Source organism: Oryctolagus cuniculus, chromosome 10 (assembly GCF_964237555.1).
Source record: "Oryctolagus cuniculus chromosome 10, mOryCun1.1, whole genome shotgun sequence".
NCBI lineage: Eukaryota > Metazoa > Chordata > Mammalia > Lagomorpha > Leporidae > Oryctolagus > Oryctolagus cuniculus.
The window spans coordinates 67988371-68014749 of record NC_091441.1 but is presented as its reverse complement, the minus strand read 5'-3'; the positions used below and the strand labels follow the sequence as shown (position 1 = coordinate 68014749).

The 26379-nt window shown below is 43.1% G+C and overlaps 1 protein-coding gene across 6 annotated transcripts in view; it reads left to right on the top strand.

Annotated features, from left to right (window-relative positions):
* Positions 1 to 26379, top strand: part of PIEZO2 (piezo type mechanosensitive ion channel component 2) — a 453482-nt gene that overhangs the window by 247002 nt on the left and 180101 nt on the right. For all 6 annotated transcript variants that reach the window (XM_070050492.1, XM_051851439.2, XM_051851440.2 and 3 more), the window contains exon 5: positions 18810 to 18972. In XM_070050492.1, the coding sequence (XP_069906593.1) occupies positions 18810 to 18972 (163 nt within the window). The remainder of the gene's footprint in view (positions 1 to 18809; positions 18973 to 26379) is intronic.

The following is a 26379-nucleotide window of genomic DNA, read 5'->3' as shown; positions in this document are numbered from 1 at the left end:
GCAGAGAGACCCAGGGATCTGCTCTGGAAGGGAGAGACCAACCATTGGAAGCTGGACCCATGTTGGGGGATCATAGGGGGTTAGTGTCTACACAGAGAAAGGATGAGTCTGCAGGCTCCTGGGGCAGTGACAAGAATGAGAGGGTGGACGTTACCAGCTTGAACATCCCTGAGAAATCTGGCCCTGTTGGAGCAGAAGGCTTCATCCCACAAAGAGGATAAAAATATACAGTGTCCAAACATGTCGGCATCCCAATCTCAATAGCCACAACTAGTTCTGGGAGTGTTTATTATTTTTATCGATGAATATAACAAATCTTGGTGAAGAAGAAAGTCTCTCAATGACTGAACCATAGTTCCATAAATCAGTGATTTTGTAATAGGCCTTGAACTATTAAAACATAATTTCCCAGAATTTCAAGCAAAAGGATTTGCAAAAGAAACAATTTCCTTTGGATCCAGCATTGTTAATTTTATCTGAGCCATAAATTTTCCTACAAGGGAAATCCCCCAGGAGCAGGAGCCAGCGAAGCAGCTCCTGTGGACATAGCTCAGTGAAGGGTTCAAGGACCTTCTTGCCATATTTCTTCCTGAGTGTTGGGATGTCATAAAGCAATTCCTACCACTCAGTAGAATCTCGGTGTGATTTTCAACAGCTGCGTGTTTATAGATATGACTTGTTTCAAATGTCAAGTTTGCATCAAGTGCTTGTTGGGTTTCGAAGCTGCTGAGTCCTCACCCGTGTGTTTATATGTCTCAGATTCCCCTTCTCTCTCTTCCTGCTGTCACTGCAATGGCCTTTGTTCCCTCGGACTGTGTTCCTTCTTTCTCTCCTCCTTCCCACTGCCCTGTGTGTGCGTTTCTTTAGGCAAAAATTACATTTATTAAAGTTCTACCTTTTGTAGGTGTCTAGTTCTGAGTTTGAAAAATATGCACAGTCACAGACCACTGCTACACTCAAGGTAGACAGTGTTTTCATGGTCCCTGCTCTATGCTGGTCAAACTCCTCTTTCTTTCCCCAGTTCCTAGCCACCACTGCTCTCATTTGTGTTGTTACGGTTTATCCCTTCTGCAGATTGCCATGTGGGTGGAACCGTAGAACCTGTGCAAGGCATTTTACATCAGGTTTCATTCACACAACATAATATCCTCAGATGTATCACAGTCACAAGTATCTGCACAAGTGCCTGTTTATCAGTTGGTGCATGATTAGGTTGTTTTCAGTTTAGGTTGATTACGAATAAAACTGCTGTAAAAGTTGGCAAGCAGGTCTCTGGGTGAATGTCATAAATTGTCATAAATTTATTTCTCTTGCTCCAGGAGTTTCCTATTTTGTTATTTCACCTACAGTCTATCTACTGATAAATCCATCCTGGATTATGTCAAATGCTTATGGAATGCACTTTAGAAAATAAAATCACACTTTAGCTGTCTGGAGAAGTATATTAAGATAATCTGGCAATTCTGTTTGAAGTGCGGGCCATCAGGCTATAATCTGTGCTTGTCATTTCTTAGAGTTGGTTCAGGTAGGGTGCACCTTTTAAAATGTTTCAATTGACATCTAATAATTGTGCAAATGTATGGAGTCCAATGTGGTGTTTCAATACATTTATACATTGTATAATAATCAGATGAGCATAATTAGTGTATTCATGATCTCAAACATTTTCTTGTGGTTAAAAATCAAAATCCTTTCTTCTAGCTGTTTCTCAGTGGATGGTGCTTACTGCTAATTGCTGTGCATTAGGAAAACAACTCAGTCCTCCTATGATCAATCTCTCCCACACCCCAACTTCTTTCTAGCCCCGGTAACCACTAGTATACTCTCCATGTTTATAAGATAAACTTGCTTAGTGTCCACCTGGGCGTGAGATCATGGACTACTTGCCTTTCTGCGCTTATTTCGTTTAATAAATGTTCTCTGGGTCCATCCACGTTGCCACAATGAGAAGATTTCTTTCTTTTTCATGGCCAACTGATATTTCATTCTGTGCATACTTTAAAATTTCATGGAAAGTGGAATTAGTAGATCAGTTTTGGGCGCAAAAACTGTAGAGTTCATGGATAAGGGGTCTTGGAAACATTCACTCAAATATGTATCATAAGGGAGGATACTCGGTGCAGTGTTAACATGCCCCTTGGGAAATACCTGCATCCCATTTCAGAGTGCCTACTAACTGTCCAGGCTCTACTCTCAATTCAGCTTCTTATTAACGTGCATCCTGGGAGGTAGCAGATGATGGCTCAGGCACTTGGATCCCTGCCATCCATATGGGAGATTCCGATTGAGTTCCTTACTCTCAGCTTCAGCGTAGCTCAACTTCTGTTCTTACAGGCATTTGGGGCATGATCTCTCTCTCTCTCTCTCTCTCTCTCTCTCTCTCTGTGTGTGTGTGTGTGTGTGGTGTGTGCGTGTGTGTGTCTTTGCCTTTCAAATAAAATGAAAATATATGAATGTAAAGAAAAGGTATACTATGACAAATCTATGCAAGGACTTCCAAATGAACTTATATTGTAATTTCAACATTTTGAAGCACCCTCAACTATCCATCAGGCATTCAGATATTGGTCTACAGTGTGTGCATGGTACAGGGAACATTGTGCACCTTGACTTGTTGCCTGCAGCAGTAAGCCAGGCCCTGGCTGTGTAGCTAGGAGATGAGGGTCCCTCAGGGGTACTGGAGGAAGTGTTTCCAGGATGAGAAAGTTGCTCCTTATTGGGGGTTGCAGAAATAGCAGGTGGATGAGGCAGCTGAGTGGTTTGGAAATTAGTTCTGTTAAACAGAGATTTAATGGATCATGTGACTAAATCTATTAAGGATAATGGGAACCAGGTTCTTACTATCAGAGCAAAGACTCAAAGGAGGCATTACACTGAGCTTGAAAGTGTCAGAACACATGAATTTTAAAAACATATATAAGCAGAAAAATATGGAAACAGTTATGAAGGGATATTTGGGTATATGGCAATAAGTACAAATACTTTTCCCACCTCTGTCAAGTTAGAGAACCAGAAACAATGAGATCCCAGTTACACTGTCATCCCCTGTGCCTAGGTCTGAAGGCTAGCCCTGGAAACCATCTCCCCTGAGAGAAAATGGGGCTCTTAGGAGAAACAGAGCGCAGGGAGCAGAGGCAGAACAGAGACGGCAGAAGAGGGGGCTGAAGGATCCTGTGATGGAAAGTCAGACAATGCTCAAGACAGCTCAGGAGCCAGGCTCACGAGGAGCTCACCGCTCAGGGGTGGTTTGAGCATCAAGACAAATGGTGATGATTTCAGAACACAAGCCCTCTAATGAAATGGGAGTTCACGGTTCCTCACTGATAACAGTAGCTGAGTGATTCATCAGCTGCAGATGAGAGGACCGGCTTACTCACAACAGAACACAAGTCGATAACGAGGGACAGTGCTGATCACCATTTGGCAGCCATGGTCTTGGTGAGTGATAGAGGCAGGAGAGTTTCTGACTGCTGAGGTTAGCAGGTACGAAGTTGATAAGAAATAGGATACTTTCCGGCGCGGCTCACTAGGCTAATCCTCCGCCTTGTGGCGCCAGCACACCGTGTTCTAGTCCTGGTTGGGGCGCCGGATTCTGTCCCAGTTGCCCTTCTTCCAGGCCAGCTCTCTGCTGTGGCCAGGGAGTGCAGTGGAGGATGGCCCAAGTCCTTGGGCCCTGCACCCCATCGGAGACCAGGATAAGTACCTGGCTCCTGCCTTCAGATCAGCACGGTGCGCCAGCCGCAGCATGCCGGCTGCGGCGGCCATTGGAGGGTGAACCAACGGCAAAGGAAGACCTTTCTCTCTGTCTCTCCCTCACTGTCCACTCTGCCTGTCAAAAAAAAAAAAAAAAGAAAAAAGAAAAGCAAATAAAGAAGTAGGATACTGAGGTAATAATGGAACCTTTGCACCACAAAATGCAAATCAAATACAAGTGGAAAAATGGTGACTTAACGGCTGACATAGGCACAGTGGGTTAAGCCACTCTCTGTAATACCAGCATTCTATATAACTACTCATTCAAGTCTCAGTTGTTCCACTTCTGATGCTGCTCTCTGCTAATGAGCCTGGGAAAGCAGCAGAAGACTGCCCAAGTGCCTGGACCTCTGCTATCCATGTGGGAGACCTGGATGGAATTCCAGGCTCCTGGCTTTGGCCTGGTCCAACCCTGGCTGTTGCAGCCGCTTGAGGAGTAAACCAGCAGATGGAAGTTCTCTCTGTGTCTCTTCCTCTCCCTCTATAACTTTGCCTTTTGAGTAAATAAATAAAACTGTAAAAAGTGACTTCAGGAGAGAAAGCTGCTACACACTGACTTGACCAAGTGGTAGAGGTAGGGTAGGTTGAAATTGCGTGCCCCTGATATGTGGCAATGAGAGAGCATGTATCACGTCTGTTTGGCAAGAATGCTTGAGCCAGGCTGAGGGCTATGCTGCGTAGGGAAAGGCTGTCCACATTCAGACTGTCACAGGCATGACAGGCAAAGAAAGCTTGAGGAGCTGTCGCTGATCCAAGCAGACAATGAGACCCGAAAGCTGAATGCAACACAAACTCTTGATGGGACTCTGGGCACTTCTGGTGACACAGGAATAGGAGACAAAAGAAAAGGAGACAGCTTTTCTGGACTCCATCTACACGCATGCATGAGACACCATGAGCACACACTTTCTCTACATGGGTTGAGCTTCTAGCTTGGTTTAACACATGTTGCCCCTCCCCTGTGTGTGTGTGTGTGTGTGTGTAGTATGATGAGTATATCTGTCTCGCACACTGCTGCTGTATATTCACCTCTCCTAGTTTAGGACTTATTTTCCTTTGAGTTCCTTGGACTTGACCTTTACTTTCCCCCTGTTTTTAATCTCACATACTTGACAACTTGGCTTGAATGGGAACAAACACTGGTTTGCTTTTAATCTCGGCTCACAACCCTACCCACTTCCAAATCCAGCTCCTGCCATGCACCCCAAACTCTCCTAGCATGGCAGGTGGGTTTTATTCTCTCCCTGCTAAGGGAGATAGTCTTTTCCTCATTTTGTAATTCAGGAAGCTGAGAGGTGAAGTACCTAGCCCTGTGATGACCTAATAAGGCCACAGCTTATCAGCCTCAACCAACACCTCCCCAAGTGCCTTTTTGACACATTTCAGGTTCCCCTCCACCTAGACCCTGGCTCCTTCAAACCTGCCTCCCACCCTTTGCTCTCATCTTTGACCTCACGACAGAACCAATTTCCTCGACGTTCCTGGGACACAGTGGACTGCTGCAGGCATCCCCCAAAACCCATCCCAGACTTTGCCAACTGAGAACTGTCCCTGTCACCCCTGGACAGCTACACTTGCTCATTCTCTCTGCTTTGCTGGTCCTCCCATACTGGAGGATGCATGCCGTCTTCAGATGCCACTCACAGGTATATTTTTTTCCATATCGGCCTGTCCCGTCCTGGTGCATAAGGACCTACACAAATGCACACTGTCTCTTTCTGCCCTGCGAAATGTGTGAGACCTGAGAGACATTCATGTATCTGTTGGATTAAATCAGCAGGGATGGGGTTGAGGTCTCTGAGTGCAAAGATCATGCTTATGTCTTTATTCTTACTTTCTAATCCAGTGTTTACAAAGAGGACACAGGGGCTCTGCAGCAGTCACCCACTGTGGTGCTTACATTGTTTTTAAGTAAATTAATTTCCATTCATTTTTCTAAGCTATTTCAGTGCACTGATGCAAGCAAAAGGGATATCTGTTATGACGCTGTGCTTATGGCCAGTGTGGTTGCAGGATGGAGATTTCTGGCTGCTACATTTCCCTGGAAACCCCACTTCCAACACACCTGGGAGCTCACCTGTGGAGAGTGTGGCCCCTGCTGTGTTTTTCACTTCAAGGTCTATCAGGATGCACTTCAAGGGATGAAGGGATGTGGCTCTCTTTCTATGAATACATAAAGGACTTGGGAATTCCTTTGATCTGCAGGAACTAATACTGTCCAGGCAGGATGAATTTTCCATTACGAACATGATGCCTGTAATTAATGGCAATATGTTGTATTAAAAAGTGCAAAAAGAGTAGATTTTAAAATCCTAAGTATGTGAGAAAATATATATGTTAACTAGCTTTATTTAGCCATTCCACAATGTTTACATATATCAAATATATTGGTGTCTACCATAAACATGTACAGTTTTGTCAATTAAAAAATAAAGAACTATCTGAGAACATGCTTCCTATATTTTACATGTCTGAAAGTAATATTATTTATTAAGATGGAGGCAATATACTAGATTTTCAAATGCCTTTCCTCTACACAATTTGTCAATTCCCAAATATTGTTTTGGATATGTTACTAAATGATGATATTAACAGCTTTTGCAAAATCCATAGATCCATTACTAAGTTGATGAGATTAAAAATATTGAGAACTATTAAAGGAGGGGAGGTGGAGGGACTGGTGCTGTGGTGTAGCAGGTAAAGCCACCACCTGCAGTGCGAGAATTCCATATAGGCACCGGTTCGAGTCCTGGCTGCTCCACTTCCAATTCAGCTCTCTGCTTTGGCCTGTGTAAGCAATAGAAGATGGCCTAAGTCCTTGGGCCACTACACCTGCCTGGCAGACCCTGAAGAGGCTCCCGGCTCCTGGCTTCAGATCTGTGCAGCTCCAGCCATTGCGGCCATATGGGGAGTGAACCAACGAACCAGCAGATGGAAGACCCCTCTTTTTCCAGAGGGAGGATGGCAGCAAAGAGTAATGTGCTGTGTCCCTGAAGACCAGCTGGAGGACTTTGGAGTGGACACTGCAGGCTTTAGGGTGCATTTTAGGGTTTACTCCAGAAAGTCACAGGGAGTGAGTTGCATTGTGATCGTTTCTGCGTTCAGTTTTGTTTGGCTTTTTTTATTTTGACAGGCAGAATTAGACAGTGAGAGAGAGAGACAGAGAGAAAGGTCTTCCTTCCATTGGTTCACCCCCCAAATGGCCACTATGGCCGGTGTACCACGCCCATCCGAAGCCAGGAGCCAGGTACTTCCTCTTGGTCTGGCATGCAGGTGCTTGGTTCAAGGACTTGGGCCATCCTCCACTGCCTTCCCGGGCCACAGCAGAGAGCTGGACTGGAAGAGGAGCAACCAGGACAGAATCCGGCACCCCAACCGGGACTAGAACCCAGAGTGCCAGCACCGCAGGCAGAGGATCAGCCTAGTGAGCCATGGTGCCGGCTGGTTTGTTTTCTTTACTAGGTCTGTAATCGTGGTAATGTGTAAGTACATGTCTAACAACCAGCTCTCTAGGGGAAAACTGCCCAGTTTGCAGCATTTGCCAATCCAGTGATGTGGTGTATCCGTGGGCCATTTTTGAGCTAGTAGTGCACATCCTGAGATTGAGCACAGTGGTAGGAAGAGCTGGTATCAGCATCTCCAGCTGCCTCTTGAAGAGCAGAATGTGAACAACCATGTAATGGTTTCCTTAGGTCTGTGCCTGCTCTCCACTTCTGGGAACTACCTCCACACAAGCAGACCCTGTGCCTCATAAATAATACAAGTGAAAACCCTACAGTACATTGATATGCAAATAAGTGCAAGTTCCAAACAGAAATTTAGCAGCTATCTCAATGAGATAAGTGTTTTAAAAAGTTCAAGTAGAGTTTTAGCTGTTAAGTACTCACAAATCCAGCCACTAATGCAAACCATAATTATCCTGAAAATCCAACACTAAAGCATACTTGGAAATCAGCATTTAGTGGCTGTTTTAGTGCCGAAGAGGTTCTAAATTCATAGAAACAAGCTCAATGCTTGTTTTCTCTAATGCCTTATTAAGCATAGAATCTCTTGATTTGAATATTGAAAGTGATTCTCAACAGATGTTAAGTTTCTTCCCTGAGTTTCTAGTCTGAATCTTTCTCCATTAACATTAAATGTATGAGTCTTAGTATGTGTGACTTGTGATATGAAGTCAGATATTAAATAAAAAGACAGGCTCTATGGGATAGGCATTTAGCATAGCAGTTAAGATTCCTGAGTCTCGGCCAGCGCCGTGGCTCACTAGGCTAATTCTCCGCCTGTGGCATCGGCACACCGGGTTCTAGTCCTGGTCAGGGCGCCAGATTCTGTCCCGGTTGTTCCTCTTCCAGTCTAGCTCTCTGCTGTGGCCCAGGAGTGCAGTGGAGGATGGCCCAAGTGCTTGGGCCCTGCACCCCATGGGAGACCAGGAGGAAGCACCTGCCTCCTGGCTTTGGATCGGCACAGCGTGTCAGCCGTAACAGCCACTTGCAGGGTGAACCAACGGAAAAAGGAAGACTTTTCTCTCTGTCTCTCTCTCTCTCTCACACTGTCTAATGCTGCCTGTCAAAAAAAAAAAAAAAAAAAAAAAGGATTCCTGAGTCTCGTATCAATGTACCTGAGTTCAATACCCAGCCTCCCACCTAACGCAGATGCCTAGAGGCAATGGTAATGGCTCAAGTAGTTGGATTCCTGCCACCCATATGGGAGACCTGGATTGGTTCCTGGCTCCTGGCTTTGACCTGGCCCTGTCCTGGCTGTTGCATTCATTTGAGGAATGAGCCAGCAGATGAAAGATGCTTCTCTGTCTCTCATACTCTCTGCCTCTCAAATAAACAAATAATTTTTAAAAAGTATTTATTTGAGGGGTTGGCACTGTGGTGCAGTGGGTTCAAGTCCCGGGCACTCTACTTCTGATCCAGCTCCCTGCTAGTGCTCCTGAGAAAGCAGTGGAGAATGTTCCAAGTGCTTGAGCCCCTGCACCCATGTGGAATATCTGGAAGAACTCCTGGTGCCCAGCTTCAGCCTGGCCCAGCCCTGGTCACTGTGGCCATTTGGGAATGAACCAGACAAAGGAAGATTTCTCTCTCTTTGTGTCTCTACCTCTCTCTGTAACTCTGCTTTACAAATAAATAAAAATAAATCTTTACAAAATGTATTTATTTGAAAGCAGTTACAAATGGCCACAATGGTCAGGGCTAGACCAAGCGGTTGTTACAAGCTAGGAACTCTCTCCAGGATGAGGTTTGCAGGAGCCCAAGCACTTGGACCATCTTCTGCTGCCTTCCTAGGAGCATAAGCAAGGAGCTGGATTAGAAGCAGAGCATCCAGGACTGAATGGGCACTCCCATATGGAATGCGCATCGCTTATGGCGACTTAACCAGCTGCACACAATGCTGGCCCAATAAATAAGCCTTTTTTTAAAAAAAGACAAGTGGACTAATTCTCAGTGTACAGACTTTTGGGGAAGCTACTACCAGGAAAGTGTGTGCAACCATTTTAATGTCATTTTCATGTAGTTCATTATTGATGATTCCCTAAGAAACCAATATTTTGCACATTTGTTCTTTTTTGTTGTTGTTCACCATGATTGTTAGATGCATCCATATCTGTGGATGTAGACCCAGATTGCACCTGCATTTGCATGCATTTATTGCTTTATTTCATGTTATGTATTTGCCATCATTTAATCAGTCCATTCTCCTATTTATGATATGCCCATTAGTCTTAACTCCCAGTTTTCTCAACTCCCTGTTTAGAAGTAGAATCATCCTCTGAATAAATAACATTAATGTGACTTTAACAAGATTGTAAAGAAATCACTTGGCTATTTCAAATATGATGCTTGCAGCAGTATAGTATATATAATGTATATGAAAAGCATAATTGCCATATACCTGGAAAACAGCACAATTTAGTTTAACATTTGGTGGGAAAATTGATGGATCTAAGTGGTTTATTTAACCAAGACTTCTGTGTAAAACCTGGTTAGCCTGTTTGTGAATGCAGAATTTACTTTGAATTAAATTAAATTACTGTTAAGTACCCTGTAATGGATACATATAATTAGTTTAGAATGCCTTACATATATATTTATTCTATGCTATGCATTGCCTCTAAGTAATCTAATTTACTCTATTGAATTTTGCCAACCCATGTGAGAAGAAAAGGCTCAGATCTACCCATTCAGTCATGGCTTCTCTTTCTGCACAAATTCCACATGGCTTCAGCCCGACCTGCGCAGCTGAGGGTCCTGGCACACCTCACTCTCACCATAGAAATACACTGTCACTCACAGCACTGTCACTTCCTCTGTAGGACCTTCTTGTATTCCTCTTGGTCTAAAGTCTTCACAGGTTCTGGGTAGGTGAATTATTTCAATAAATCTTTACCTTAACCCATCTCTCTGACTTCTATCCTTGATACACTTTCACAGCCAATACTTCATGCTAAGTGACCATGTATTGCACAGAATCAATACTTTTCATTGAAGTGATGGTTAAAAAATTGTGTCAAATTGAGCCATTTACTGTTCGTTAGATACACTTTATATCTCTTGTTTTGAAATGCTTTCTCCAACCTATTTAGTAAAGCCAAGTATATGTTGTAGTGATTTTTAATTTTGACAATGAGATCTGCACGTGCAAAATGTTGTGTTTATTCATGAACGCTTTTCGATCGCCATCCTGTTCCTCTGACAACAGTGATGCAACCGCTCCTTAGTGATTGCATTTTCTCTTCCCCAAATGAAGTTACAAGGTTCTTTGCAGTGATTATCTCACCTGACTCTTCCACAGTGCTTTGTACAAACTGCAGTAGTAGGAAGAGTCAGCGTTTGGAGGAGTCAGCAGGTGCCCTGGAGCTCACAGGTGTGCAGCTGACCTTGACTGATCCTCCACACCATTCCACACCCCAGGGACAAAGCATTGAGTGAGACATGAGCTGCTATCAGACAGATTTGTAAAACACTTAGCAATACAGGGGTGGGGCTGGCGCCGTGACACACTAGGTTAATCCTCCACCTGTGGCGCCGGCATCTCACATGGGTGCCGGTTCTAGTCCTGGTTGCTCCTCTTCCAGTCCAGCTCTCTGCTGAGGCCCAGGAACGCAGTGGAGGATGGCCCAAGTGCTTGGGCCCCTGCACCAGCATGGGAGACCGGGAAGAAGCACCTGGCTCCTGGCTTCGGATCGGCACAGCGCCGGCCGTTGCGGCCATTTGGGGGGGTAAACCATCAGATGGAAGACCTTTCTCTCTGTCTCTCTCACTGTCTGTAACTCTACCTGTCAAATAAATAAATAAAATCTTTAAAAAAAAAAAAAAGAAGTAATACAGGGCCGGCGTTGTGTCCCAGTGACTTAAGCTGCTACCTGTGACACAGGTATCCCATTTGAAGTGCTTGAGAGACCAGAATAGAATTCCTTTTTCAGATTCCACATATGGATGAGATCACACAGTATCTGTCTTTTGGTGTCTGGATTATTTTGTTTAACATAATTACAAGTTGACACAAATGATAAAACGTTCTTTTTATGGCTGAATAGTAGTCCACATTTTCTTCATTCATTCACTCGTTGATGGATGCTTGGGTTCTTTCCATTTCTTGGCTACTGGAAACAGTACTGCAGTTAATGTGGGAGTCCACAGTGTCTCTTCAGCATGCTGATTCGGTTCCTTTGTATATATACCCAATAATGGAATTGCTGGATCATCCATGGTAGCTTTATTTTCAATTTTTGGAGGACCCACCATACTGTTTTCCATGATGGCTCTACATTACATACCAACCAACAGTGTGGAAGGCTTCCCTCTCTTTCCATCTTCACCAACACTTGCTACTTTTTGTCTTTTTAATAGCAGCCATTCTAACTGTAGTAAGGTGGTATCTCGTTGTAGTTTTGATTTGCATTTCATATATCTGTGGACCATTTGTATGTCTTCCCTTGAGAAATGTCTGTTTAGGTTTTTTTCCAGTTGATTTCTAAAAATCTTGGAGGCTAAGATGTGTAGGAGATAAATGTGTAGGAAATAGCTATGTGTTACTGTGATTTCCAAATTATTCAACCATTTCTATCAAAAACCTACACCAATGAGCATCCTCTTACCCAGACTTATTCTAAGCCTGTTTTGTGAACACTAACTTTATAGGATATAGTTGATGTTAGATGAAATTTTTAAGAAATGGCTTTGTGGTTTCAAAAAAAAAGAGGTTTGAATCAAATTAATTATTTTTCTATAGAAAAATATATGTTTGTGAATTTCTGGTACTTAATGATTAAAAGTTTCTTTTCTTTTGCTCTGTGTTGTTTGAATGCACAGTACCTTTGAGGACCTGCATCATGAGTATAAACACTGCAAAACACAAAGAAGGAAACTCTACTGATAAGAAGAAATCCCAGTGACATATCACTTAGATTATGACCTGATTATCGTCCATACTCTTTATTTTATTTTTTCAAAAGCCTCATTGTTTCTGCAATGGCAGCATTATGAATGCACTGCTTTGTTAACTCAGCAACCTGAGTAGAAGTTAATAGTTTAGCACCTCTGTGGCTGAATGAGTGCATTCGAAAGGGGGCTCACAGTCCAATCCTGGATCCAGTAGCTGAATTCTATCACAGCGAGTGAAGTGATTGCTTTTGCAAACTGCATTCATTTATTCCCTTAATATATGTGTGCTATAAAATAGCTCTCCTGGGGCCCAGAAGCACAAAGCTTAGCCTGTTGTCTCAAAGCAACCGTTTGCAGTTTGGGAGCTTAGAGCCGTCCCCAGGTGGGCATGGCTCGGCTCCGGTTCTCCCCAATCTCTGTTGTGGTGCAAGAAGCAGCTGAGGCCACAGCTGGAGCTCTTGTTACCTTCCCCGCAGGAACTCTTTTCCCCTCAACTGAGCTTGGTTGGTGCCTTTAGTAAAACGCCACAGTCAATTTGTTGTTCATGAAAGAGCTATAATAATCTATTGCCAAAAATCCATGCGAGGAGTTCCAGCCAGTTCTTCTGGCCTCAGCCCCACACTAGGGCAGTCACCAAAGCCTGGCCTTTTCACTGGTCCTCTTTTCCTTTCGCATTCTAATGATATTCATTCATTTGGTCTGTTCAATCAGGTTAAACACACAGCAAAGTTATGTAAAGAACCCCTGCATTTTTTCTATGAAATCACATTCCATTTTTACAAATTTAATTTAGACTAAGCTCTTTTATTTGAATTTTCTTACTCTTGACCCAAGTGAAAGGAATTTGTCATTTTTTAAAAACCTCTGACACACAGTGCTTGTTTTAAGAATTCAGAGCCATTTGTAAAAATGAAGCTTTCTCAGCACAGTCCCTCTTTCAGACTATTTAAGTTTTCTTTTTTTTAAATTTTTTTTTATTTTTTTATTTGTAAAGAAGATAGAGAGCAAGAGGCAGGCAGACAGACATGGATGGATGAATGGATGGATGGATAGGTAGATAGATAGATAGATAGATAGATAGATAGATAGAGTGAATGAATTTCCATCACTGGTTCATTCCCTTCATGCCTGCAGTAGCCAGGCCTAGGCTAAGCTGAAGCCAGGAGCCCAGAACTCAGTCCAAGTCTCCCCTGTGGGTGGCAGGGACACAAGTACTTAAGCCATTATCACTGCTTCCTAAAGTGCACAGTACAGGAAGCTGGAATTGGAAACAGAACCAGGATTAAACCCAGTTACTCCAGTGTACAATGTGGGAATGCCAACCAGCATCTTAACCACCGAGCTAAATGCCGACCTCCAGACTATTAAAGCAAAGCAAAACAGAACAAAATCAAAACAAATTAGCCTCGTCCAAGAGTTGATTTCCAGAAAATTCTGGATCAGAAAACCTTTAATTTACTAAGATTTAACTTTCACACATGCTATTACAGTTAAAAAATGCAAAATCTATATACAGTGGTGATGGACTAGTTGAGTCAGTACTACCTGACATTGGCCATGATGATCTATAAAAAGCATTAATGGGTTGTGACAATGTCAGTGACTATCAAATGAACAGATCAGTTTCCAAATAGCTTAGTTTTGTCATCTAGAAATATGTACAACTATGTAGACAAAGAAGGAATATTGAAAGGGGTGGTTCTGTGGGTACATAGATAAGAATGTAGCTGAGGGCCTAAGTTTGGATTTAAGCAGAGTGAAGTAGGACTTTGAGAAGATTAGTTTGCCTTTTGAAGCCCTAGTCTTCTTTGTATTTAAAAAGAGGATAATAATGCCTAACTCCATATGGCGGTTGGATAAATGCAAGTACAGATCTGTAAATACAAAGGAAGTGCTCAGTAAGGAAGATAGTAACAATAATATTTTACTTACACACTCACTAACAGTGGGTATTTTCATATAGAAGCTTTGCTACCATTTATTATTCTTAAGTGTTTATATAAAAATATATCATGTATATGAGGGAACTTCAAAAAGGTTGTGGAGAAATGGAGTTAAAATTATGAATTTATTTTGTTACAGAAAGTTTTTATGCAAATATTATTATATTTGTAAGACATGGCAAATGCATATCATAAAAAACTGAATAAGGATTTAGAAACTGTTCTGCACCAAAATAAATTCATACCTTTAATTCCATTTTCCATGAGCTTTTAAATTTTTATTTATTTATTTTCATTTTATTTGAAAGACAGAGAGACAGAGAAAGATCTTACACCTGATGGCTCACTCACCAAATGCCCGTAACAGCACAGGCTGGGCCAGGCCAAAGCCAGGAGCCAAGAATTCCATCTGGGTCTCCCACAATGATGTACATGAGCAAGGGTCTGCATTAGCAGGGAGCTTGAGTCAGGATCTTGAGTCAGGAATCAAACCCAGGTATTCCCCTGATGTGGGATTTGTGTATCTTAACCACCAGGCTATAAATATTCATTGTCTGTGAACTTCTTGAAATACCTTCATAAGATATAAATCAATACAGATTGCAATTACATAAAATGTAAATTGGTATGTATGAGGGTACTTCAAGAATTTGTGGAAAGTAGAATTAAATTTATTTGTGCAAAAAAAAAATTTTTTTACATTTTTATATATTTGAAAGCCAGAGAGACAAAGAAAGACAGACAGACGGAAAAAAAAAAGGTGGAGAGAGATTTCCCATCTCCTGTTTTGCTCCTCAAATGCCCCAACAGCTGGGGTCTGTTGGGCTGGGCCAAAGCACTCAATCTGGCATCCCACTTCAGTGGCAAGCACCCAACTACTTGAGCCACGCTCTGCTGCTTCTCAGGGTGCACATTAGAAGGACACTGGAATGGAGAGCAGAGTCAGGACTCGGAAGCTCTAGAACTCTTTCATAGAATGCAGGTGCCCCAGGCAGCAGTTTTAACCACTGCACAGATGCCTGCCCCAGTGTGCAAAATCTCCTGAAATCCACGCACACAGAGGAACTTAAAAAGTTTAGGGGGTGGGATGTCGGGATTTGACCTGTGTTAGGATGCTGGTTGGGATGCCTGTCACCAGTATTACCAAGTGACTCGGTTCCTGCCGTCCACATGGAGATTGGAGCTCAGTTCTTGGCTCCTGGCTTTGGCCAGCCCCAGCCCCAGTGCTGCATTCCATTCCAATGGGTGGAAGCTGTTTCTCACTTTCTATCTGTTACTTCTTTCTCTGTCTCTTGAGGGGACAATTTAAAAAAAAAAAAGAAATTCATGGAAAATGCACATTATTTCAGAACTAACTATACTTGTATTTTTAAAAAAAATTGCACCAAAATAAACTTATTTTAATATTTATTTATCTAAGTTATTGGAAAGGTAGAGAAATAGAGCTAAAGAGAAAGAGAACCCCCCTCTGCTGTTTCAGTCTCCAAAACAGCTGGAGCTGTTCCAGCAGCCAGGAACTCAGTTTGGGTCTGCACATGGGTGGTGGGGGCCCAACTGCCTGAGCCATCACCTCTGCCTGGAGCTTGAGTGCCGGACTGGAACTTGAACCCCAGCGCCTTAACATGGAACATGGGTGTCCCAACTGACGTATTAATTGCTGAGTCAAATGACCACCCCAAACCCATTTTCATGAGCTTTTTGAAATATCTCCTACGTACATACCTTTCCTTGCTATATATAGGCCTATGATTCACTTCCTGTCTCTGACCAAATCCTATCTTTATTTTCTTCACAACTTATTCCTCCTTTGAAGTTCCTGTCTTATTATTTCCACTGACAAGTTCATCTTCTCCAGAAGTTGCAAAACAGGTTGAACACCAAGATTTCTTCAAAGTCTGAAACCTTCTTAGTGTTAACATGATGCCACCAGTGGAAAATTCCACACATGAGATTCAGTTTCATGCAAAAACTATTTAAAATATTATTTTAAAAATATGATTTAGGGGCAAGTGCTGTGGCGTAGCAGTTAAAGCTACCTCCTGCAGTGCCGGGATCCCATATGGGTACCAGTGAGTCCTGGCTGCTCCACTTCCGATCCAGCTCTCTGCTATGGCCTGGAAAAGCAGTAGAAGATGGCCCGAGTCCCTGGGCCCCTGCACCTACTCAGTTGACCCAGAAGAAGCTCCTGGCTCCTGACTTTGGATAGGCACTGCTCTGGCCATTGCAGCCAATTGGGGAGTGAACAAGAGGATAGAAGACCTCTCTTTCTTTCTCTCTGCCTCTCCTTCTCTGTGTAACTCTTTCAAATAAATAAATAAGTTTTTTTTTTTTTTTTTACAGGCAGAGTGGACAGTGAGAGAGAGAGACAGAGAGAAAGGTCTTCCTTTGCCATTGGTTCACCCTCCAATGGCCGCCACGGCCGGCACACCGTGCTGATCCGATGGCAGGAGCCAGGTACTTATCCTGGTCTCCCATGGGGTGCAGGGCCCAAGCACTTGGGCCATCCTCCACTGCACTCCCAGGCCACAGCAGAGAGCTGGCCTGGAAGAAGGGCAACTGGAACAGAATCCGGCGCCCCGACCAGGACTAGAACCTGGGGTGCCGGCGCCACAAGGCGAGGATTAGCCTAGTGAGCTGCAGCGCTGGCCACAAATAAATAAATAAATCTTAAAATAAATAAATAAGAAATATACATGTAAAATTATTTAAAAATATTGTCAGCTATAAATAAGCAAATGAATTTTGCATTTAGTCTTGGGTCCCATTCCTAAGATATCTCCTTATATATATGCAAATATTCTAAAATCAAAAAAAAAATCTGAAGCACTCTGGTCCTAAGCACCTTGGATAAGGAACACTCAACCTGTATCAGCACAGAATTCTGACTCCCTTGGCTGTATTTTCCCTACTCCAAATTCATTTTGTAAACCCAAGTCTGCAGAACTTTTTCATCATATCACCTAGTCATCTCATTAGCATTTTCTTGCCACAGTCTATTCCTTATTATATGGGTGAGCAGAAAACATTCCAAGAATCACTTTTCGTGTGGCTTTCACTAATAATAATAAATACCATGATTTTAGCCCTGCACGTTGACACAACACCCGGTCACTCAGTGCAGTGGCATTCTGGGTAATGGTCTAGCACCGCTGTGCAGGACGTGGCTGGACTGCATTGTGTGCTGAATGGTGTGAGAAGTCTGCCAGTAGCTATTAAACTCTGTTGTCTTCCACTCATAGCAGAGTGAGCTTAGCCAGGACACATTCTGTTGAGGTGCTGTGTGCTGGCCAGCCATGCTGGCAACTCAATATATTGCCTCTTATTCCCATTTTCATTACGGTTGGATGCTTCCCAAAGTCACAGATGGTGTGTGTATTACCTTCCCAGACACAGCCCTCTCCTCCTCTTCCAGCGGAAGGCCTTCCTCCTCTCTACCTCACCCTGCAGCCCTCATTGCCTGCCGTGCCCTGTTCCTGTTAGATCCCAGTTCTAACAATAAATACCATGCAAGTGTGAAAGTTATCTAAATGGCAACTGCTGCTGTTCTCAAAACATATGCCCTGCCAGTGCCGTGGCTCATTAGGCTAATCCTCCGCAAGCGGCGCCGGCACACCAGGTTCTAGTCCCAGTCGGGGCGCCGGATTCTGTCCCGGTTGCCCCTCTTCCAGGCCAGCTCTCTGCTGTGGCCAGGGAGTGCAGTGGAGGATGGCCCAAGTGCTTGGGCCCTGCACCCCATGGGAGACCAGGATAAGTACCTGGCTCCTGCCATCGGATCAGCGCGGTGCGCCGGCCGCAGTGCACCGGCCGCGGCAGCCATTGGAGGGTGAACCAACGGCAAAGGAAGACCTTTCTCTCTGTCTCTCTCTCTCTCACTGTCCACTCTGCCTGTCAAAAATAAAAATTAAAAAAAAAACATATGCCCAAGTGTAAGTATATGTTTATATTTTCTACATGTTATTTTATACATATGTACTTCACATGTTTTGGATTTATTTCATGTGTGTTATTTTGTACATATATATTTCTCTTTTTTTCCCCCTAAAATCATAACTGATAATCTCATTTCATTGAAATCAGAAAAGGCCAGCAAATGGCACTGTCTCTTTTGTACGGTGGCAGAACAGGTGACTCTGAGATGCTCCCCAGTGAAATGCAGCCACCAAGTCAGACTAAGAACTAAACCCAGATCTTCCCATTCCAAGTGCAGTATCATTTCCCTACAACTAAAAGAAAAAAGCATACTAGATCCACTTTTCTTGGTACAGTATGCATGACAAAATCAACTAAGTACACAAATTAATGGAAGAGATCCCGAATTCAAAGGCTGTTTTGACATTTTCTGTGTTTCCTTCTAGCTTTGACTTTTATCCACCCAACATAAAATATTTTCTAGCTGCTAGTAGATTTATAGTGTTTAACTACTTCAGCTAGATTGTAAATGACTGCATTCATACTGGCCACGCTTATTTAACAACATAATTCCTTAGCATGTTTTTGGGAATTGGTTTAGTTCTTTATAATATTTCTAACATGTGGAGGAAACACTTGATTCTTAAGTAATTTCATAAGACTCTGCAGTTGATGAAATGTTTTCTGGTACCTTCTAGGCAGAAATTGAGGGCCTTTTATTTTAAATCATTAACAAAAGTGAAACACTATGAAGTGGTTGGACCATACAAACACAATAACAACTAAATTTCCTCTTTCCCCTTTTCCTCCTTAGCTTAAAAGGAGCCGATGCCGGCAATGGAATCAGAGTGTTTGTACCTGACATCGGCATGTTCATTGCGAGTCTGGCCATCTGGCTCATCTGCAGAAATATCGTTCAGAAACCAGTGACGGAAGATGCGGCACAATATAATCCAGAGTTCGAGAATGAAGAATTGGTAAATCGCACTGCATTTGTCTTCCTTTGATTTCTGAGGACCTGCCCCGGTAATAGGGTATAGAACTGTAATAGTAACTGCCAAATATGCAGGACACTGTATGACTTATGGTGCTGTTGACACAGTGTTAGTCATTCTACACAGCAACCTTGGGTGGTGCCAATGGGCAGTCACTCCCGTCACACCTCAAGATGGGCAGACGTTCTCACTACACCTTAGTGATGGGGAGACAGGCTCAGAAGTTCTGAGTACCACACTCCACAAGGTACCCATCAGGTAAGGGCTGGGACTACCTCAAACTATCATTTACTATTATCTCAGATGGCCAACCTTGTAAAGCCATCCACATATCATAGTCCAGTTGGATGGAGAGCTTTGTAAATGTGAAATATTTAGAGAAGAAATAAAACCTGGTAGTTAAAGGAGAAAAAGTTGAATTCCCCTTGAAAAGAAGCTTTCCAGTCTGTGCCCCTTGCCTCTCAGTCTAATGATGTTAACCCCACATGCTTTGATCAGGGGACTTGAAAGCACTGCAAAGGGAAGATATTGATTGGGAAAAGAATGGAAATTGGAAAGAGGTATGGATGGCGAGGGACATGTGTGACGCTTAATGAGTGGAAAGTTTTCAGAAATATCCTTTGGGAGGAGCGCACTGGGGTTGGCTCCGGGTGTAGGGCACGTGTCATGGTGGCTCACACTGTCCCTCCCCTGCTCTGGAGGAACAGAGATGTGTTCTGGTGGCTGTACTCAATTAAGAGAGTCTAGGTGACATCAAATGAACAAGCTGCTGATTTAGTAATGGAGCAATGCCATGTACAAAGAAAAAAGTTGAAAAGAAAGACTTGGAGATTTGACATGGGATATTTTAACTACCAAATGGTTTCAGTTATAAGCTGTGGTAAGACATTGAATTTGTAAAACCAAAGTTGATTGAAATTACTTGTGAATGTTAACCACTAAGGCATCCAATTATGACAAATGACTTATGTGCCTCACAAATAATCAGAAAATTGCCTTCTGTGCTGATTTAAAAAGCAATAAGAGGAGGATACAATTCAATAAAACTATATAAACTAGAAATGATCTTATTTCCTAACATCCTTATGGGTAAAAGCTAGGCACTCACATTGCATATCAATATTCTGCCATTGTAATGTTTTCAGGCAAACATTACAAAGGAACTGGTTGAAAAAAAATTGTAACAGAGTATAGCTACTAGCAGCATTCTGCATTGGAATCTACCAACCACAGAATTTGTGAGTGAATAGAAAATGGATATAAGTATGAAAGTGCTTTTTCTTGTTATTGACTTTATCATTTGAAGAAGTGAATTTAAAATTTAAATATCTGCTTTGATGCTTGACTTTTATTTTATAGTACTTATAGTTTTTCAAATGATCTTACTTCAATAATCACTACTTGATTGGCTTGAGTTTGGTGGAAGTAACCTCATTAACTGCAGGTTCTGAAGTTCTGCAGGCTTAGGACTTTTTGTCACTATTTATAAAAACAAGACAGTCTCTCAGTTATTTCATATCATAGATGGAGAGTAAAGTGTAAATATTAAAAATGGACAGACTTTGAAGTGAGACCTGGAAGCTAACAGGTAGTGGCTGTGTGATGTTGAGACAATTGTTTGTTCTCTTTCTTCTACAAAATGAATAACAATACTAGATCACACTGTAGTGGGTACTAAATGACAATATCAAAGGAAAATCCCCCAACACCTAGTACCTGCTCATTCTGGAAGCTCAGTAAATTGCTATGTGCTCTCTCCATTTTTTTTTTTTTCCAAATTTGAGAGATACTAGAGCAATTTCCAGGTCAGGATCCCCTTAGAATTATAGGACTGTGTTCCCTGGTTCTTATTCCAAGTCCTTGCCCTTGTGTGAGATAAGAATTTAAAGCAGATGAATAAATAATGTATGAAAATAAGAGCAGGATTTATTTAAAGTGACAGAGTATGAGTGCAGGTAACTCCATGAGGAGAAAACTCACCATGAGAGGGCCAGAGAGGTACCCACAAGGCCAGAGTGTGGGGGAAGGCAAAATAAGGAACCAAAGGGGATCTCTCTCACATCCAGCAGTCCCTTTACTGAGGCAGGGGGTAGTGCCCTGATTGAATATACAAACAGGGTGGAGTTTGGGCAGGGTTTAGTGTGGGTGAGATTTTCTGAGGGTTTCATGGCAACTCCATGCAGAGGTTCACTTCCAGGTGGTCATCACGGTGTCTCCTCCTTCCCAGTCCTGAATGACATGCAAGTGTTTTCTGGGAAGCTGGGTGTGCTGGGTTGTCATGTAAGGAGGTGGAGCTACAGTGCAAGTCTACACAGAAACTGTGGGAAAATCTTCCAACTCATTCTTCAGGAGCTTACTTCTTGCCTAGCTCCCCCATGTCAGAAACTTAAATTGGACCATGCATTTGAGATTCACCCCCTTGGTGGAAGCCTCCTTCTCTACCCTTTATAGCTGTCAGCCACAGATGGACCACACAGCTTCTTATGAAGAGAACGCTGTCACTAAAGACGCATGTGCTCTGCCATGGGACTAGGGGAGCCTGCGTTGTCAGCAGAGCCTCAGCGGACTTGGGTTCTGACTCAGGGCTCTGCCTCTGATGGAGAAAGCACAATGCAGTTACCTAGATGCGTCCTGAAATCATCTTTCCTTTCTGATCTCATTCAGTTTTCAGAAACAGACTTCGAGCTCCTGTCCCATCTGAAATGAGTTCCAATATCTACACCTTATATATGCCATCACAACAAAGACAACGTTAGCCAAAGACAGCATTAACTAAATTCTAAATGTAGTTCTTTCCAAGTTTGAAAAGATGAAATGCTATTATTATGGGGTTGTTTTCCTTCTCGGTTAAGTTTTCTTGGAGCTAATTTATCTATTAATTTCCATTCTCTTAGCCCATTCCAGGCCATCAGGCAATCTATGAGAAATGGGTGGTGAACGAATCCTGAGACTCAGCCACAAAGAAATATTTCTTACCTATGACAACCTGGGCTCAAATCTGAAAGGAATATACATGGCCAAAATAAGCAGGAGAATTTATTTTATTTTTGAAGGCCCCAACATACTTCCTGCTGCTTATAAATCTTGGCTTTCGTGCTCTCAAATGTTTGGCTTTTGAGGATACTGAAAGAATAGTGTTTGCTGGCACTGTTCCTTCTTTCATTTATCTCACTGAGAAGTGGCAAGATTAATCCACTGTGCCTGGCAGAGTTCCTTTCCAAGTGCAGCATTGTTTTAAAGCAGCAGCTTTTTCCCTGGAAAAGACCCGCCAGTGTCTAGTAATCATCACTGATTCGATGATGAGGCTCCAGGCCGCCGGTTTAAAGTTATTCACAAATCCAAGGAATCCCGGAACACCCCCCAGGGAAGCCAAGAGGGCATTGTGGGAGGTTTTGCATTGCAGAGAGCAGACTCAACAAGGAAACCACAGGCCTCCGATGCCACGAAGACGCTTTCTCAACCAGCACGCCTGTGGTCTGGTCTATTTGTTTTCATTCAGAAGCAGATCTACAAATCACAGCTGGGAGAAAGGTTTCTATTCTGAAACCCTTCAAAAAAAAGAGCCGTAGTTTAAAAATTAAATTGTAGAAAAGAATTATCTATGCAATAAAATGATAAACAAACGTTCATGGAAATGCATATTTGAACAACTACACACGAATTGCAAAAGTTGTTGGCCAAAATGAACTTATCTTTTAAATTCATTTTTCCATGAACTCTCTGAAACTCTCTTATATAGTTTCAACAAACTGATGTTACCTGTATATCCCTATATGAATACCTCTTTTTTCACTATTTCACAAGTTTCGAGAACTTATTTGTATTGTTAAGCAAATAGGAGTTATATTTTATATATTGTTTAACATTTAGACAAACTTCTGTTGAATCAAATGTTCACTCAGGCAGGAGTCAGTCATAACCTTGTATACGTGAATGGGCATCTCCTTAATCATCTAACACATGAAATTTGAAGGAAAACAAGAACATTCCAGTGGGAAGTCATCCGCCGTCTGCTAAAAACCAAGGACCGCAGCATTAGCCTCCTGCTCGTGTTAATTTGGAAATTCAAACTGAACCTCAAAACCTGCGCTCTGCAAGTCCCTTAGGCTCTCAGGGTGTCTGCCCACTGCTGTCCCAGAGCCACCTGGGCCGCAGCTCCAAGGTCTATGTCCTGATAGGGTGGCATTCAGCATTGCTCAACTCTAACCTGAGATGTAGTCCAAAGTTGCCCACTTTAAATTTCCCAGGTGCTATCTTTCAAGCAGGCAGAGGAGAGCATTTGAAATGCGGAACTTGTCAGAGTGGCAGGAGGCTGGGCTGCTGCCCGGTGGCCCTGCAGATCTCACACTCCATGACTTGTGATGAATCAAAGCTGGTGTTCGTGATGGTTCTGGGGGCACTGCTGGTGCTGCTGTCAGTGACAGAGGCGTGTCTTTTCGGCTTCTCAAGGTCACTGTCAAACTGAGCTGAACCTCCTGTCCTGTGCATCTTTGGATGTAACACACCTGCCTGTTGTCTTCAGGAACCTTTCAGGATTTGTCCTGGAGCCTTAGTGCACTTTGGATGCAGGATAAGCTTTATTTCCCCCACTGTCTTCTCACCTGGTCGCCAGCTGGGATCGGAGATGCCCACTCTTCCAGCCCTCTGGCAATGACACACCTGGAGAGTAGGGCTGGCCACCGTGGATCAGAGGAGTCTGTTTTGCACAGAAAGACAGGGACATCATTATGGACAGTATGTGCTTTGAGTGAGCTTTGCCTAACATGGACTGGACGTGCATCTTCTAGCAGAAGTAACTGAATGAATTAGCAATTAGGGAGTCAGCTAAAATAGCTTTAAAATATGAAAATGAAGCTCTTTCATATTAAGGACAACTTTACTTTTATTTCCTCCATTTGGTAACTCATTGAACAATATTTAACAGTGCATACTTGGTCTTTATCTTTTACAAGGAATCAAATATCCAAAGGAATCTTTTTCCTTTAACAATATTTCTAGATCAATATTTTGGAAATTCTCAGAGTATTTTCTTCTGTTCCTGGGATCACTGATAGATGGTTTCATGTATTTGAGTTGCAAATACCAACAAAACACCCACATTGGAAACCTGGAAAGGGAAATTACAGAGCCCCAGTAACCGTTGGATGGTGTGGAGCAAGCCCTTGACCTCGGGGGAAGGAGCCAGAATGTCTGCATCTCCACGCCATCCACCCTCCAAGGAAGTAGTACCACTCAAGGAATTCCAGTCACTTTTTGGTGCCTTGTCTTCTTTAAGCTGAGAATACTCCTGAAATGGAGTCATCACCTAATGAATATAAATATGTTCTTGGTATTGCTTTCAAAATGGTCATATGTCTGGGTATGGGAGAGACAGCCCCCACCCCTACCTCCATGTATTTTTTCTGCTAACTTTTCCCTTGCACTTCATACAAGCTCTGCTCATCATGTTGCTCAACCCAGAAACTCTGGAACAACCTTGGATTCCTTGGACCTCTTGTTCTGTCCACCAGTAAGTCCTCTGGGTTCTGCCTTCAAATTCTGTCTGAACTCAGCTCTGTCTGAACCCATGGCCATGCTCCTCAGGAAACAACCACTGCCTCTCAACAAGATCCAGAAAGAGCCCCCAAATGTGTGTCCACACTGCCAGTTTCTGTTCTTATTCTAGCCCATGGATACCATACATGCCATCTGATTATTCTTGAAAAATGATAAATTATGCCACTTTCCTAGATAAATCATTTCTTTTCTTTGGATTCCCATTAAATTGCTAGAGCAACAACCCAGCCTCACAACCATGATGCTTGAGGTTCTATACGGCCTGGCTGCATCCTGCTTTCACATCCTCACCCATCCCTGTGTCATGACCAGTACCCCCTCTCTGTGCCCGGATGGGACAACTGTTCCCCTTCTTGGCTCTGCCTTGCACTTCCCTCTGCTGTAGACACTATTCTCCCAGTTCTCTGCAAGGCTGCCCCCTCATTTCCACAGAGGGAGGCCTGACCACCTTTCCAAAACAGGCTTCCCAGTTCATTCCCGATCACCAGGCTCCCTTTGTTCACATCATAAGCTGTTTCCTTCTGGTACCTCTGTGCCAAGGGCCTGCTGTGTGCCGGGATGGTCAAGATAGTTTCCAACATGGTTAATTTCTCTTGCTTTGCTTGCCAAGATCTCCATCCTTTGCATCACATTTACCTTGAGAATAACTGGAATAGGGCATTCCAAATCCCTGTAGTCAGCTTTGTAATCTCTCTTCCTCTCAACGTCCTAAGGATCTTATGTTCTCATTTTATAGACAATTACACATACTCCCCCTGAGTGACTACAAAGCCACTGGGGTTCTGTGGAGGATACTCATGCGTATCCCAACCTGGACCCCAAGCTGGCCTGGAACAGGGCCCAGGCTCACTCAGTAAGGAAGTGTTGAGTGCAGGGAAGAATGGGTGGAAAGGCAGGAGGTTTTTGACCCCCAGGCACTTCCAGCTCTACTCTAGTTCTTGACATTGTCATAGCAAAGACATGAAGATGTGAGTTTTGAGTGATTTCGAAAGACTGCTTTTGTCATCAATTCCTGAACGCTGGATTTCTGGACAAAGTACCGGGGCATGTCATTTAGGAGAGTTAAACTTAGCTGACTCTTTTCCAAGAGAAAATGGGTGGTGCAGGGTCAGTAATATTCTCTGGAACGGAGAATAATGAGTAGATGATCTAGGGGTGTGTGTGAATGCTGATTCACCTTTACTGTGTTGCCGTCAAATGATGTTTTTAAAGTAAATCTTAAAGAAAGTAAAGAATTAAAATAAATGGCCCGTCTGATTTGGCCAGTCTCCATTGCTTTGCATTCCCCTTTCTAACAGTGTTCAGATGATGTCCACGGACTGATGCCGTCTCTAACTTGGTGATTTAACTTGAGGTGTTATTAGAAGTTCTGAGGCGACCCGGAATATGCTCTAGACCTATGCGGGAAGAAGCTCAAGGACAAGGTGGATATATGTGGAGGAACTGGGACTGCTTTGTTTTGTTTGGCTTTGTTTTGAAAGCCCGGTAAATGCTGTAGTTACTAGCCTGACTAATGGCTGTCAGCTAACTCGGTTAATCTTCCCTGCCGTTTGCTAAACGTGCCTGCTCCCTAGATATAGGATTTGACAGCATCCACACACTCACTATTCCAAAAGAATCAGGGACCTGTTTAAACTGTTCTTGGACATTTGGAAAAAGCATCTTCCCAAAACAAGTCTAGCAACCAAATCAAATATTTGCTTTATCTGAGAAAAACTTCTCACGTTATGCTTACGTAACACCCGTGAGAGCACACAAACACGGCCACCTTCCCCTCTCTGCCTTCTGGCTTTGCTCGGAACACGGGACTAAGGTTTCCCTTCTGCAGTGAGT